Source organism: Berghia stephanieae, chromosome 1, assembly GCF_034508935.2.
Source record: "Berghia stephanieae isolate SIO BIC M18660-M18661 chromosome 1, UCSD_Bste_1.3, whole genome shotgun sequence".
Taxonomy (NCBI): domain Eukaryota; kingdom Metazoa; phylum Mollusca; class Gastropoda; order Nudibranchia; family Aeolidiidae; genus Berghia; species Berghia stephanieae.
Genome location: NC_088360.1, coordinates 26331208 through 26347733, shown reverse-complemented (window position 1 = coordinate 26347733; position 16526 = coordinate 26331208). Strand labels below are relative to the sequence as shown.

At 36.3% G+C, this 16526-nt stretch overlaps 2 protein-coding genes across 2 annotated transcripts in view; one reads left to right on the top strand and one right to left on the bottom strand.

Moving 5' to 3' along the window:
• Positions 1 to 1530: 1530 nt before the first annotated feature.
• Positions 1531 to 14698, bottom strand: LOC144971036 (proteasome subunit alpha type-6-like). The gene is made up of 7 exons (XM_078911361.1): positions 14541 to 14698; positions 10346 to 10440; positions 9760 to 9841; positions 7697 to 7852; positions 6451 to 6629; positions 2934 to 3028; positions 1531 to 1853 (listed from the first exon to the last, which is right to left on the bottom strand). The coding sequence occupies exons 1-7, from the start codon at positions 14614 to 14616 to the stop codon at positions 1796 to 1798; spliced, it is 741 nt and encodes a 246-aa protein (XP_078767487.1). The 5' UTR covers positions 14617 to 14698; the 3' UTR covers positions 1531 to 1795.
• A 796-nt stretch (positions 14699 to 15494) lies between these two features.
• LOC144971024 (adenosine 3'-phospho 5'-phosphosulfate transporter 1-like) overlaps positions 15495 to 16526 on the top strand; it is a 38021-nt gene continuing 36989 nt past the window's right edge. Inside the window, exon 1 of the mRNA XM_078911341.1 lies at positions 15495 to 15619. The gene's annotated coding sequence lies outside the window, so the exon portion shown is untranslated. The remainder of the gene's footprint in view (positions 15620 to 16526) is intronic.

The window sequence follows — 16526 nt, the reverse complement described above, 5'->3', positions numbered from 1 at the left end:
GTAGAAATCAAACCCTCGACCTACAGGTCAGCTTGCAGGTACAAGCCATGTGTTTTGTCAGTAGACCACAGAACTTCATATCTATTACTCTTACTGACTGAAAATCACCTGCGACATGCAACAAAAAATTGAAATTTTAACAAAATAATCTGTTGTAACTATTGAGTTCCACCCTCGATTGTCACTTCAAAATGCTTTAGAATTGATATACATGGTGGCCAACTTAAAGAGCTAAATCAGGATACCCTAATACGGGCTACAGACATTGGAATTGGAAGGACCCAAAATGGTAGTGGATTATTTTAAAATAAATATATAAATATAGACGGAGATCGTATGGTTAGGGCAAATCGGTCCTAAGATATAGTTACAATGGCAAACCTGTTTTGTATGAGTTCCAAGTCTTAAATATCGGTCCAGATGTCCACTTTTATTTATTTTCCTTCAAATTCAGATTGCCAAATTGGGACAGTCCCGATTTCATTGAGACATTTTCAGTAGCAGAAGATATTTTGAATTTCTTCGATGAGAGGGAGGGGGGGGGGGGCATTTGCATCAAGACGAATCTCTAAATCCTGATGTATTTATTTTTGACATTAGAATTAGACTGTATTGTATCTGACGGTTAAGGCAAAACCAGGTACCACTTAAATGTCACAATTCCCAATCTTAATCTAAAAATAAAAGGGGGTTGAGGTTCGTTTGTTTGTTTTAAAGGGTTTTACGGCTCTTGCAACACATTTTTAGATTATATCAGAGCCAGTAAAAAGGAAGAACATAGGATAGTCAAAAGTTATAGAAGTACAATTAAAGCACCCAAGAAAAGATAAGACAAATGGGAATTGGTTCAAATAGAAAACAGATGGTAGATTCTAAGAGCACACTATCAAAGGACATAGTTTGAGATACCTAAAAGTCTCATCCAGACACAAGTACAGGTCCCCACTAAGAGGAATACACTCAAATTCAAATGTTTACAAATCATATATAATATGTAAACAAAATAATACAATAATACAGTGCAAAACAAAGACGATTTAAAAGGAAAAAAAAATCATCTTCCAAAACTAACTATATATTTGACTGTTTCCCTCTCAGCCAGGGCCAGGACAAGATCAAGTAATCTTATTCCAAGACAAAGATAAAAAGCAAGCTGTAAAAATAAAACAGATATATGGGTAAAGACGATACTATAAGTGACCTCCCTGTCCACAATAGGATGTGATCCTTTAGAATTAGAGCTAAAAGATTAATGGAGCAGGACTTTATACCTAATGGTTTCATCCAAAATTTTGTTGCAAAAAATGACTAATAATAATTGATTGCTTCCCTTTGAATAGCCGAGTGGGTGCAATTAAGTCAAAAAGCAGATGGATAAAGTTATTTTATCGATCCAATTACCACAACCTCTCTGTGTACAGATGAAAAATACCCCCTCTTGTGTAAAGATGAAAAATCCCCCCCCCCCCCCAAATGTTTTTAACCTAATGGTCAAAAGCTACCATATCACCAACAAATAAATCGAAAACATATCTTTAAAAAAAACCTTTATTACATTGTAATATCTTTAAGTCAGATAAAACAAGAAAATTCCAGCAAAACCTATCACTGAAGACCTAATTAGTCAAAGGACTTCATCATATCATTCACACTTTTATCCACTGAAAACTCACATTCTGCATACAAACTTAGACACAGACCAATATCTCACATTCCTATGACTCACAATGGATCAAATAAATTCGAAAAACAAACAAACCGAAAAACGAAAACAAACAAACAAAACGAATATGGCTCAGTCTTTTTCAGCAATGGATGCCAGGTACCTATCAGTCTCCTCGTCACTCAGTACACTGAAAACAAAATGAAGAAAAAGAAAAAGGATAAGTTCAACAGTAAAGATAATAATAATCATAATAGTTGTAGTAGTAGTAGTAACAATAACAACGATAATTATACTAATACTACTTCTACTACAGTTTGCTCTGCTTAATCACACATGCTGTTTATACACGCTACACATTCCACAAAAACTGAATCTTTTCTATATTTTCTCTTAGCGTAATCGCACACCTTCTCCACTTAATCACTGCACCTTGATTCCAGCTTGATTGGACAACAATATACCTAGAGCTTTATTGTATAGAGGATTGGGCGCAATATAAATAAATTTCATTATTATTATCAACGGTGAACTGAAATCTCAGGAGGACTCCATTCAACCACACAAAAGACAACACCTGGATAATGAAAATGAGGATGAGCCATCGAAATGTGACACACCACCCCTGAAAAAAACTGAAAAACATGACATGGTGGACAAACTACGCCGCTTCATCCAAGACGAATGCTTGACAGATGATGATCTACTAACATTGGCAAGATTGGAGACGAGGGTTTATAAACAGCTTGCACAGAACAGAAAGCAATCAATGCTTCACGATTACTATTCTTACAAACAATAATGTCACATTTTGTGTCGATAAAACATGAAAAAAAAATAAATCCAAAATAAAACCCTTCTTCTCCCTCAAAAAAATAAAATAAACCTTAAGAAACAAACAAAAAAAAACCCCACCCCTACATGAAAGCTGGTGTTTAGATATTATTATTAGCCTCTCCGCTTAGTCGACATACAAACCCAAACTCCGGAGAGTGCGATTAAGCAGAATGGACTGTACTAACAATACCCCCCCCCCCCCCCAAAGAATATAATTACATTTCTCTGTCGGTGATAAAAAAGAACAAAAAAAACAAAACAAATAAAAGTGAAAGAAAAAGAAAATGAAAGATAAGAAAAATAAAAAACAAAAAATAAAACAACAAAAACAAAAACAAACTAAAATGTCACTTTCATCTAAGGACACAAGTTTAGATATCTAACCCCATAATCAACGGTACGTTTATAAAGGAAAAAATATCCTGTAACTTACCTGAATTTTGGGTTATCTTTTGATACAATACCAACTTCTATCTCTGAAGATTTGAAATCAGCTGACAAAACAGTTGACAAGCAAGTGATTGCAATCTACAAATAAAAATAATAAAAATGTTATTAATTTAAATATTTCACACAGAGAGCAGAATCAAGACAAATTTGTCTTTCATTGTCACTTTTTGGATCTTTTTTACTCTTTATCATTATAATCCTATTGTGTGGTGCCTTAATATATATCAAATTTTAAATATTATGGATTTGTTAATTTCCATTTTCCAGCTAGGTTAATTCCAAATTCCTGTGCAATATTGAAATGAGCGTTACTTTGGATAAGTATAAACATGAAGTGAATTAGGGGGAGTGTTGAAGCATCAGCAGAGGATTGTATGGTCATAATTGGCATCCAAAATAATTTATGCTCATAAAAATAATTACCCCTCCCCCCACCCTCGATAATACAGATCTTATCAATCCTTTAACCCTTTTCTGACAAATTTCAAATTCTTATTACAGTAAGGATGCCACTTGAGCATGCGAATATTTCCTGTATTTTTTTTTACCTCGAGCATCACAATCCCCCCTCCCCCCTCATATCCAACCAACACTAGTTACAAATAGCTATTTCTTTCGAGGGGGAAAGAAATAAAAGTACAAAATGGAAATTGTCATTTTGTCTAGCATGCGATTGATAACAAGACTCAATTATTAAAGTATTTTTGGACTTCAGCACAATTGTTGATATAGTAATAATAATTTCCCTGTGCATTACTCAAAGTGCTACAAAATACATCAAAATATTTTAAAATATCAAATCAACAAAACAATTCATATAAATAAGTTACATCGATGTTTATAAAAGAAATTGCAAATGATTTAGATCTAAATTTATTTTTCTTACTCAACACATTCCATAAAATGAAAATTTAATCCAAATACACGATTCAGTAGATTCCAACCTCTTACTGAGCTCGAGGAGGACATAGATGTAGAGTCACATTGGGCAAAGATCAAGGAAGTCTACATAACAACTTGCCACGAGGTATTGGGGGTAAAGAAATCAGAACATAAAGAATGGATAAGTCCAACCACCTTGGACCTTATTGAAAAGAGGAGAACAAGGAAGGAACAAGTGAATGCAAGCCGAACAAGGGCTTCAAGACTGGATGCACAAGAGCAGTATCGAGCCATAGCTAAGGAAGTCAAAAGATCTGTGAAGAAAGACAAGGAAGCATTCATGAACAGACTTGCAGAGAAAGCAGAAGCAGCAGCGACTGGAGGACACATGAGGATCCTTTATCAAACTACCAAGACACTTGCTGGAAAATATGGGAAACCAGAGGTACCAGTCAAAGACAAAGATGGGAAAACTATTTTTGGAAAAGAGGCTCAATCTGAACGATGGAGGGAACATTTCAACTGCCTTCTGAACAGACCACCACCAGACAACCAGCCAGAAATTTTGCCTGCAAGGAATGAGCTACCAATTAGCTGTGATCCACCATCGATAGCAGAGATTGTGGGTGCCATTAACAAGATGAAAAGGGGGAAAGCTGCTGGACCAGACCAGATTCCACCGGAGGATCTAAAAGTTGATGCGGAAAGAAATGCTGAGGCCCTGCACCCACTATTTGAGAGAATCTGGAATGACGGGATATTCCCAAAGGATTGGAAGGAAGGACATCTTATCAAGCTTCCAAAGAAAGGGGACCTCAGTAATTGTAATAATTATCGAGGCATCACTCTTCTTTCTATCCCAGGAAAGGTTTTCAACCGTATTATTTTAGAGAGAATTAAGAATGCAACAGATGCTAAACTGCGGGACGAACAGGCAGGTTTTCGAAAAAACCGTTCAACCACCGACCAGATTGCCTCTCTGCGAGTCATAGTGGAACAGTCTATAGAATGGAACTCTCCTCTTATTGTCAACTTTCTGGATTACGAGAAGGCTTTCGACAGTATTGACAGAGCAACATTGTGGAAAATTCTGGCACATTATGGACTCCCTGAAAAGATAGTAAACCTCATTAAGGAAATGTATGAAGGATCAAGTTGCAGGGTTGTACATGAAGATCAGCTTACTGACAGCTTTGAAATTAAGACTGGTGTCAAGCAGGGATGCTTGCTCTCTCCATTCCTGTTCATCCTTGCCATTGATTGGCTAATGAAGGAAACCTCCAAAGGGAGAAGAAATGGGATACAGTGGACCCCTGGACACAGTTGGATGATCTGGATTTTGCAGATGATCTGGCTCTTTTGTCCCACACCCAGGACCAGATGCAAGAAAAAACCACAATTATAAACAGCCTGTCGGAATCAATTGGTCTAAGAATTCACCCTGCAAAGTCAAAGGTCTTGAGGATAGGTACGCATCAAAGGGAGCAGATCAAAGTTAAAGATCAGGAACTCGAAGATATAGACACTTTCTGCTATCTCGGAAGTATAATTGACAAGGATGGAGGCACGGAAGCAGAGGTGAAAGCACGAATAGGAAAGGCACAGGCTGCATTCACATCTTTGAACAGAGTTTGGAGAACTAAAGATATCTCCCTTCAACTAAAGCTAAGACTTTTCAACTCAAACGTGAAGTCTGTCCTACTGTATGGATGTGAAACTTGGAACGCATCACAGGCATGTATAAGGAGGGTACAGATTTTCGTAAACAGGTGCATGCGTAAGCTACTCAGAATAAAATGGATGGATAGAATAAAAAATGAAGAAGTATGGAAAAGAACACAACAGAAACCAGTGGGAGAGGATATAGGAAGAAGACGATGGAGATGGATTGGACACACGCTTAGAAAGAATGACTCAACTATAACAAAGAAAGTATTGGACTGGAACCCTCAGGGCAGAAGATCAAGGGGAAGGCCACGAGGAACATGGAGAAGAATTAAAGAAGCTGATATACAGAGAAGTGGTAAGACCTGGAATGAGATAAAAAAGTTGGCTCAGGATAGAGAAGGATGGAAACTGTTTGTCTGTGGCCTATACCCTGACCCAGGGTGAAAAAGGCAATGATGACACGATTCAGACAACAAAATTGTACAATTTTTAATTTAGGAAAGTGAGTGGAGCAGGCACTATTATTATGTTAATAATAACAAGAAATGGAGTGAGTAGGAAAGTGCCAGAAGACAACAGAGAATAAAAACTTTGTGGCTCGACTCCATCACCGCAGAAAAGTTTTTATTCTCTGTTGTCTACTGGCACTTTCCTACTCACTTCATTTCTTGTTATTATCAAAATTGTAAAGTATGCAAAATTAAAAATGATTTGATAATACAAACAACCAAACTATACACATATGAAAGCTAACATAAAAAAAGAAGGGATCTCCGTTAAGCGGAATTCCAGTACCCATTGAGAAAGCACAAGATTTCCTGAAAATTCTGAGAAAGAATATCCAGAATTCTGAAAAAAAAAAATGACATCCCCGATTAAGTGATAAAAATTGTTGAATAATATTTTTTGAAAATTGCAATTGCAAAAACTCTAATTAAATTCTGACTTACCTCCACAGCTTCATTATTTGAAAACTCATTTTTCTTCTTGATCTTCTTCTCTAAAAAGCTGTTAGCTTCCAGCTGCTTCACCCCAGCAGCCGTAGCTTTGAATCCACAATAATAGCCAGCTGGATCCGTCTTGTACACTTGGGCACCAAATTCCTCATCATAGCCAATCAAAATCATACCTGGGAACAAAATAATGGTAAAATAAGGAACAAAGATAAGATCAAACAAAATCATTTAAAAACAATCGTACAAAATAACAAAGTTAGTTTGCATCTTGCACAAATCAAATGATAAAAACAGCTTATTTATGCTTATTATCTTGTTCCTGCAAATGTATTTCATTCCCAGTGGCCTCGCAATAAGATGACCTTCTTAAAAAATTCAGGAATTAATTCACTTTGGACAAGATAGCGCTTCATGGTTTCTGGTGGGTAACTAACATTAACATTAATTCTCTTAGAACCGCATGAAATAAAAGATTTTTGTATGCAAGCAACAAAGTCTACTTATTACCACTGAAAACTACTTCCATATAAGTATATAAAATTCTTTACTAAGCTTGTGGAATCAAATTTGTGACCCACTTTGTCAAACTAGTAGAGTACTAACTGGACTCCAGCAAGTTATCAGGATACAGAAAAAAAACACAAAAAAAAACAACAAAAAAACACCCTCACACCTCTATTCTCACCCCATCTTCCCCACCTATAATCACTTCTGTGATTTTAATACAATTACAGTAACAGTCCCATGTCATCACTGCCCCGCTGGTACTGGTACATATTAGAGTGAGGCGTGTGTCATGCATCAGACACTGATCAGACTTGTTTCACATACACCCACCACACATACAAACTCATACTCCACACGCTTGCTTAACACATTAGTTAATACATTTAAGGCCACATATCATAGAGTACGATGGTATTTTTGTTACCGTTCAATGTAAACATATGCAAAAGAATTTTATCAACAAATGCGAGAGTTAATGTCCATTTTGTTCAAGAATTCCGTTTTAGCCTCTGATAGTGTTCGAGATTCTCGTACTGTACTGTATATCTATTCTACTCAATAATTTCAATAATACACATAAACTTAAACTTAACCCAAGTTCAAGTTTGTGACTATATATTCAATTTTCAGCACCAGAATCACTCTGACATTGCTGAACTGTTTTGAGATGGCGGATCATATAAATAAGTTCCATCTCAGTTATATTCTAAATATTCAATAGAATTTAACTCACAACATCCCAATGGTCTCATTTCAGCACTTTGAGTGTAAACCTGGTTGATGTCTGCAATCCGTTTACACAACATATCCACTGGAATATCATACCCATAGGTGTACTTCCATTTTGCTGCCTCATATCTTGCTCTCTGTACTTGTGATTTGCTGTCCGCTGAATTAAAATAATACAGTAAGCAGATTCATTAATGGGGTTACTTATTTCTTGAAAAGAAAGCATCTATCAAGATTTAGGGAGAGTCATATCAGTTTGACATTATGAGAAGGCTGAGTAAGCAAAGATTTCATTAATTCCCCAAATAAATAAATAAGATGTTAAAAAATAATTTTAAAATGAATTATATTTAATCCAATTTCCACTTCTTTTGCTTGAACTGAACTAATGGCTCTTTCTGATTCAGGTGCTTGGGAAGAAAAGGTCTACTTTGTTTACCCCCATGATTTTTTGACAGACCTTTAGCACAATTTACTAGTTTAAAATATCTGCATCATCTGCTAATCTAAAGTTTACAAAATCCCGGAATATTTTGTCAAACCGTAAATTAATAATTAGTGGGAGGTAGTCAGGTGTAATTGTTGAGTGTATAGACGTGTGCCTTTTTCTTTTCTTTTTTAAAAAAAAAAAAAACATACATAATTCATATGGAATCTCATGCTAAATCACGCGTCTATTTCAGCTGGCTTCCAGACATGTTCTTCCCCTGTGCAAGTACAATTTGTCCTATGTTGTTAACAGGGATCTTATCCTAAGCGTTGATATGACTTACAATCATCACTGTTTCACAAGACAAGACAGTTCCCAACAAAAACTAAACATAAAAAGAGCATGCTGGGCAGCAGAATAAATTGCAACCAAATTGAAAGAAAAAAAATAAGAAAAGAAAGAACACAGGAAACAAACCTGGCCATAGTTTCTTTATAAATAAGAGAGATAAAAATGTCAGAGAATTAAATCCTGGATGCCAAAAGTAAAAGACAAACAATAGGTTATTTTTTATCAATCTAACATCAGGCTATTGCATGAGATCCTGAAAAAACACTGATCTTGATTGATATAATGCTACGAACAGACTTCTTGACCCAAGTGTGCCACCTCCCATCCCACCCACCGACCAGGAAAAAAGAAAGGGACAAGATTAGAATGTGACAATCAATTGGCTTTGAACAAAATGTTAAATCAACCTAAAGTCTAAAGACAGAAACATCCCAGAAAATATGAATAATAACCATAATTTTTTTTTTTTTAAATACCTTCCACTCCAGATAATCGCAACACCCTAGGGTCAGCGAAAATGTTACGATGGACCAAAGTTCAGTTTCCTTTCCTCTATTACAACAAACACAAATATGGTAAACTCAAACCAGTTGTTGTAAACGCTGTTCTTAGTACACCACAGACTGAACAATTTGATTGGAATAAAAGTCATACGGCAGCCCTGTATGATTTTGACAAGCAAAAGCATTGAGGCAAGCTGACATCTTATTCAGACTGGATCCATTTTCACTCTTTTGTTCTCAACATTTGTAAGAGTCAAAGAGAGCCGTGATGAGAGTCCATAAGCTCTCACCAAACCCGTTGGCCACAATGCACAGTTATCTATCCCAAAACAAAGGATATCATCGCCCAGTCTCTCCTTACAAGAGTAATTTTCTGCCTGTTGTCAAGACTATGCCCAGCCCCCTCTCCTCAAATCTAATGCAAAGCCCAGCACTCTTTGTCTCTAATAGAGTGGTGACACACTACTGTAGCATTAAATTCCGCCCACTCTTGATTCTTCAACCTGTCATGATTTCACCCATGATGAAATTTAATCACAACATTTAGTTTTATTGATTTCTTGAATTTGCTTCTTTTCAGGTCGAAAATTTGTTGCAATTAACCAGTGAATTTTTAATAGAATGAATTCTGTTTCTTGGGAAATGTTGCGATTATCTGGAGTGGACTGAAATAATAATAATAATTTAAAAAATAATAATAAAATTACAATAATAATAATAATAAAAAATAGTCATAATAAAAATAAATTAAAAAAACAAAAAACTGTGAAAGGCAGCACCTACCCATCATGCCCGTCATGACACAGCCAATAGTGTCAGTCAGTCTGAACAAGTGTGTGACTGTATCTGCATCCAATAATTTGTCCTGGTAAAATATGATAATTAAAGGATTGCCACAATGAAAAGTCATAACCATTCAAAAATAAATAAATAAGATTTTTTAAAATTGAAAACTTCACTAATTGCCGGGGGGAAAAAAAATTTTGCTTGCCCAATTTACTTTTTTGAAGCTTCTTTATTTATTTGGATCTAATTTACAGTACAGTCATTAATAAAGTGTCTTTATAATCAAAACTTTGTAATTTTCATTTCATTTCTACATTGACAACAAAACAAAATCCAAGTTGTCTAATGTGAGCAACAACCCTTAGTAGTAGTCAGTGTGATAATTGCTAGCATCATTAACTTCAAGACAGAGCCTATTAAAGTAATGCAAAAAAAAACAAAACAACCCAACAAAACACATTAACTGAACAATGGTCATTTTTAGTCATTATAATATGACACACACTCAAGAACTATCTAACCTTGTTAGAAACAAGCAGTTTTAAACAACTTGGCAGAATATCTTTTAGAAGCTGACACTTACAGGTACTTTCTTTTGTGTTACAACAACAGCATTGTCCTTTCCTCTGACAGCCACAGATGTTAAACCTCCTTGGTTGATAGCTTTAAACGCATATTCTGGTGACAAAGAAAAACGTTTTAAAAAAATGTAAAAATTATAACCCGCAAATCTATAAAGCTATATGAAAAGGCATCAAGCAATACACATACATCTAGTGCATCCATTAAACAGCGATGATAATTAATAATAGCAATTTGTCAAAATCCAGAAAAGGAATTGGTCCATTGGTCAAACTCAAACAAAATGTCTTGTTTATATATAACCACTAATACCTCATCCCATCATTAAAAATATAACGTATATTGATTTTAAAGGCCTGTAATATTACTTTTGTACCGTCTACATCAAGGGATTATGATCAACTCTTGGTCAAAAGGCTAGAAAAAGGAGTTTTTGTGTTAATACCATATCTTTGTTATTGCAATTGTGGGTGTGTGTGTGTGTGAGAGAGAGAGAGAGCATGGGGGAAGACGAAACGATGATGTAGTACAATAGAGGGTGCTTTACAGTGCGTGTTTTGTGCAGCAATTTTAACCTGTCAACAGTGACATGGGGAGCTGCAAGGTCTGGGCTGGAATCCTGCTTAGTGAAAGGAAACAGACGTGCATTTCGACCCCATTGATGGCGTATAATCCTGTCTGACAGATTATTGCACACATGGTCTCTCATGCATTATTGTGTCCATAATGACACCCTCTCGTGGTGCTCCCTGTTTCCATCGAGTTTGTTATGGGTGTGACCGGGTACCCGGCGGTATAACCAGGTTAGGGAGTAGGTGGACCCTTCCTCTTAAGGTGCAGGAGACAGAACTTGCTGGCGAGTTGTATATGTTCTGCTCCTCGTCCACCCATCTTGTAAGTGCAATGTCTTCTACAGGTCATACTCCTACTTAACCCTTTCACATATTCCTCGCTGGTATAAAGAGTACTGTGACAATGAACATATGTAAACAGAGAAACTCTTTTGTATGGAGTTATGGAATGATCGTAGCCTCATAGGGGAAAGAGTCTACTTTCAGTTTGTTTTGTTGCTGTATTCATTCTTGTGGTCAAGCTACATCGTTTGAAAGCTAGTGATGAGTGTGAGTGAAGAACAAGTAAAAAGTGGAGATGAAGAGAGTGATAGTTCTATAAAACTGTGTTGATGAAGAAGAGTGGGAGACTGACAATAGTAATAGTGACAATGCAAAGTGGACTTTTAGTTTCAGTGAATGTTGGTGGTGCTAGTGATGTTTTGACCAGTGGTGGTGGGTGGTCATGGAGTGGTCTAGGTAGGTACTTTGGTAAACGTCCATTTGGCCCTTCAGCAATGAGCCGATAAATGGCCTAGTGGCTGTGACCCGATTTTTTGGACTTTTGAGTGATGGGTCTCAGAAAAAGTTCCATAGATTTTTTGTTTATGGATGGATTTTAATGATTGATGTCTTATTTTCTTCAGGAGAAATTACTCTATCGTTTGGTGTAGTTTATTTTAAAATCAATGACAATTTAGTATAACTTTTGATTATGGATAAAATAGGGTATAATTTAGCTTTGGATAATTAAAAGATTAGAACTTGGTAAATCAAAATTTCATGCTGGCACGTTTATTAACATCTTAACTTTTTTATAAAATTAAATTCAGGGCAAAGTTGTATACCGCATCCATGAAATTCGTTCCAGTAAAATCCTTACTCAAATCTTAGCGGCCATGTTAGACCAGTTTTGAAATCCAAATGGTGGTTACTACGGGAAATGCAACAATTTTCAGGTCACAAAGTCCGTCAGTAAATAACAAAGGCAAATAGAAGACCATTTTTCAGCCTTTAAACCAACATAACTTTTTTTCTGCTTATCTGATTTTCACAATTTTGGTATCATTAGAATCGTGTTGAAAAGCACTTTAAAATGATATACAGTAAAATTACTTTAAACCGAAAGAAGCTAAACCGAAAAATACCTTAAACCGCAAAGAATTTAATAAATTGTACGAGTTTCTTCATTATCTTTGTACTAATTCTTACGATGAACCGAAATACTTCTAAGCAGGACTTTCTTTCAACCGAAACAACTTGAGAGCACCTTCCCTTTTTCTCTATATATTTTTCTTCAAAATTCGGGAAGGAGGCCACACGTAATAATGCCCGGCGATATTAAACAGAGCGTAAGTATAAGATGAGGGTGAGTGGGTGGAGGCAAACACTTCAATCACTACACTTGGGTTTGGCCAACACCACAATCGCACAGACTGGAAAAGGAAGACAGCGGGTGACTGACAGGCGAAAAATGAGGAAAGAGGGGGAGTTGGGGTGTAGAAACACGCAAGCGAGATGTTCTCGCTCGTGTATTGATGCTTTGGAACCAGTGACATCTATTATTATGAAGTCCTAGTTTGGAACTGACTGGATTTTCAACACGACGATAAGGAGGGGGGGGGGGGGGGGGGGGGTAGACAACTTACCATTGAAATGCCATTTCATTTCCACTTTGTTTAAATGTGTGTGGGGGGGGGGGGGGGGGGGGGGGGGGGAGGTTCTATGTAATTAGGCCTTTGAACCTAATGGCTTTTCAACAAAAGAGGGATGTGTAGTAGACAGTTTAGCATTGACACGCCTTTTCATTTCCATTTCACTTCACCTCTGAGTAGTTGCGCATCATTCATTATCATTTATCGCACAAGAACTTTCGATCTTATTTTAGCTTTGCATTTTACTAAAAGTTGTCTAAAAGAAAGCACTGTGCTTACACGTTTGAGTTTAAAATCAAAATACTATGTGAAGTCGATGAAAAAAAAGTTGATCAAGACAGAATATGTAAATTACACGGCATCCCGAACTCAACTCTTTCAACAATTTTGAATTGAAAACGAAAACCCCCAAAAATATTTTTAAAACACGCAAAATTTTTTTTTTTTAAATTAATGATTACGAAGACGGCATTTATTAAACAACTCCATTTAAGGATTCCTTAAATAGTTACTACCCTTGGAAAACATTGCAACACGGGAACTTACTTTAAACCAAAATGTCTTTGAAGGTCCCCAAAATTTCGGTTTAAAGTAATTCTACTGTAGGTTTCATTGAGCTCAATCCAATTTGAATTTTTTACCAAAGTACCTAGTCTAGGTATTCGTTTTTTACCTTTTAAAATTCTTTTGAAATAGCAACTCATGTGAGCTCTTCAATATCATCAAATATACTTCTAACCATGCTAATAATGCATAGAATATATTCTTTAAGAAAATGTCGATTTTTATGGGGTTTCTTTCTTTAAACTAGGCCTATTTTTAAACAGATTTTTTTATAAATTCATTTTGGTAATAAGGTCACATTTTGACTGCGGTCATCTGGGAGAGCTTCCAACTGAAAGGACTAATATATGCCTTTAGCTTGTACTTATGGAGGGGCAACTTTCACCAGCATGGGTGGACTCCAGAGCTGTGGAAAAGGCAACCTGTCTAGAGGAGCAGGATACTCTGTATGTATGAAAACCATGGGCAGACAAGGCTCAAGAGCTGAGGAAGGCAACTCGTCTAGAAGGATACTCTAATGTAAAACCGTGGGTGGACAAGGCTTATGAGCTGAGGAAGGCTACTTATCTGGGAAGGAGTGAATGTCACTCTGAGCAATAATCCTGGCCCTCCAGATGTTGGGCACTGGGCCAACATCAACAACCCACCAAGAAACGTTAACACTAACACTACATCCCGCAACTCCTAGAAGTACAAAATCAAGACATGCCTGGGCCTATGAAGTACAATAATCAAACCCGAAAGGAAACTGCAGTGCAGAAATATTTTGAGACACCAGGAGGACGACCTTTCTGGATTGGCACCTGGAACCAGAACTTCAACTGGAATTAATGTCTGCTAAACTCTGAATCTGAACGTCTGTCCGCAAGACCCTTGCGGTAAATTCGGTAAAGCGATTCATCATGGGCCCAATACTGATTAAAGCCTCCTTTCAAATGTCACACAGGAATTCCTTAAGATGAGATCCTCTGTCTCTATGTGTCCACTTACAATATACTTTTACTTTTAATTTTAACGATTTCGAATTTTGACCAAATTTCCTTTGACTCTGAATTGAACTGAGTTGAGGCTGAGACCCGAGTCCCGAGGCGAAATCTAATTTGGAATTCGCATGAATATAAAACCTCAAACCGATTAGTGTGCATACCAACTTGATAGAGCCTTCCTTCTGGAGAAAATATTGTTATGAACCGGTCAAAACCAGCACTACTTCCACGAGACATGATAAACAACTTACTCAAGTCTCTCTGTTTCAACCGTGACAAAGCTGATCTGAAACTTCCAATTTCCAAGATCAACAACCGGTGTGCAATATAGCTTCTAGGATTAAAATTGTAGCAAGATTGAATGAAACGAAACATTTAACTTTAAGGATTTCATAGCAACACTGTCTATTTTGTTTGATTTTAGAATAATTAGTTAAAATATTAAAATTACAGATATATCATAATAAATAACTGCATCACAAAATTACTTATTTTCACTTTTTAGTATCATTTTTAGTATTTGTTTTACATAGTTTTGGTTTGAATTTTAATACATACACAACAACATACGGAAATGAAACTGATGTCGTAAACAGGGTTGCCAGTTTGGCATTTTAAATGCCAGATTCCAAAAATCTGGCATTTTTGAAAACCGTTTGGCATTAGAAAAATCATTTGGCATTTGGCATTTTCATTTGGCATTTTCTTTTCTTGTATATTATACTTCAAATGACACCTTTTCTTAATTATTTCAAAACGCGTAAAAACAAACATCTTCACATTTCTTTTTCATTTTTAAAATCCAACCGTGGTGTAGTGGTTTAGCACTCCACTTAGTAGTCAGTAGGTAAATAATTACCCCAACAGGAAATTTAGTATAATTCAAAAAAAAAAAAATAAAAAAAAATAAAATAAATAAAAGAAAAAGAAAAGAAAACACGACAAGCCACCAGGATATGATAGTAAATTGTCTATCAAAAGTGAGTAGTTTTCTTAGTGGGGGTGGGAGTCAACAGACTTTGCATCTTTTTTGAGTGTTTTGGCATTTTTTGAGTCTTTCCCTGGCATTTTGTTGAAAAATAATCTGGCAACCCTGGTCGTAAATTGTAAACGTAATTTGTTGACAGTTGAGAGGGATTATCAAGTAGATTCTTGTGTTGTTTACATTACATTTTGCTTTAAACTTTCATCGTGAGCAGTTTTTACCAGGATTAAATTGATGAGCTCATTTCTCTTTGAGGTAATTTACACTTTAATCATTTGCCAACTGGAATGATTATTGCAGGATGGCCGCACCTATCCAATCTCAGTTCTAGACAGGTGTGGGCCGGTGGAACCGACATTCATTCATTCATAAGTTGTCCACCATACTCATACGTTTAGATAGAAAAACACTTAACTCCTACCGTCAAAAGCAGTTTAGATTTGAATATGCGTTTGTTTTCTATAAAAAAAATATTCGGTACTAGACAATCCTTGATGAATTCAAAAGTTTTGTTTGAAATAATTTCGTAAGTTTTCATTCATTCATTCATTCCTTGCGAAATCTAATCTTATCTCAAATTAAACATCATTCAATGTGACTGTCGTCTTTTAGACTGGTAAAAAAAAGTTTCTTTAGAAAAAGATTGCCGAAGAATTGTCCCTAGATATGCAATCTGGTGCATGAAATGATTTTGCATGATACTGACAAGTGCAGGAAAAATTAGTGCGCAAAATGTGTTCCGTAGGCTGTAGGGGATGCGAGACTCTCTCACTCACTTTCTCTCTGTATCTCTCTCTCTCTCTCTCTATCTCTCCCCTCTCTCTCTCTCTCTCTCTCTCTCTCTCTCTCTCTCTCTGTGTGTTTTATCTCTCTCACTCTTCCCCCCCCCCCCCCCTTAATTTTGATGCCTCTCTTTCCTTCCTTCTCTTTCTATTTTTGTGGAGTGCCCATGTACATGGTAACCCGGCACCTAGCCTCAGGATCTACTTTACACTGGCATTTACCTTTACAGTTACAGTACAAGCAATGGATGGACCGCGCTGTCTTGATTGCGCACGCTTGAGTGTGTGTATATCCCTTCATCTTTCCATCTCATGTAAAACAAAATCTTTCTGCTTAGTTTGCAAATACATGTATGTAGGATTTTTTTTGGTCACTAGGC

Excerpts from the sequence above, each read along its gene's own strand:
- LOC144971036 (XM_078911361.1), bottom strand. The coding sequence starts at position 14,616 with ATGTCTCGTGGAAGTAGTGCTGGTTTTGACCGGTTCATAACAATATTT. Across the intron at positions 6,630-7,696 it reads AATGAGACCATTGGGATGTT|GTATGATTTTGATTGGCTAT; the intron begins GTGAGTTAAATT and ends TTTTGTTCCCAG. Across the intron at positions 3,029-6,450 it reads CAAATAATGAAGCTGTGGAG|ATTGCAATCACTTGCTTGTC; the intron begins GTAAGTCAGAAT and ends TTTTATTTGTAG.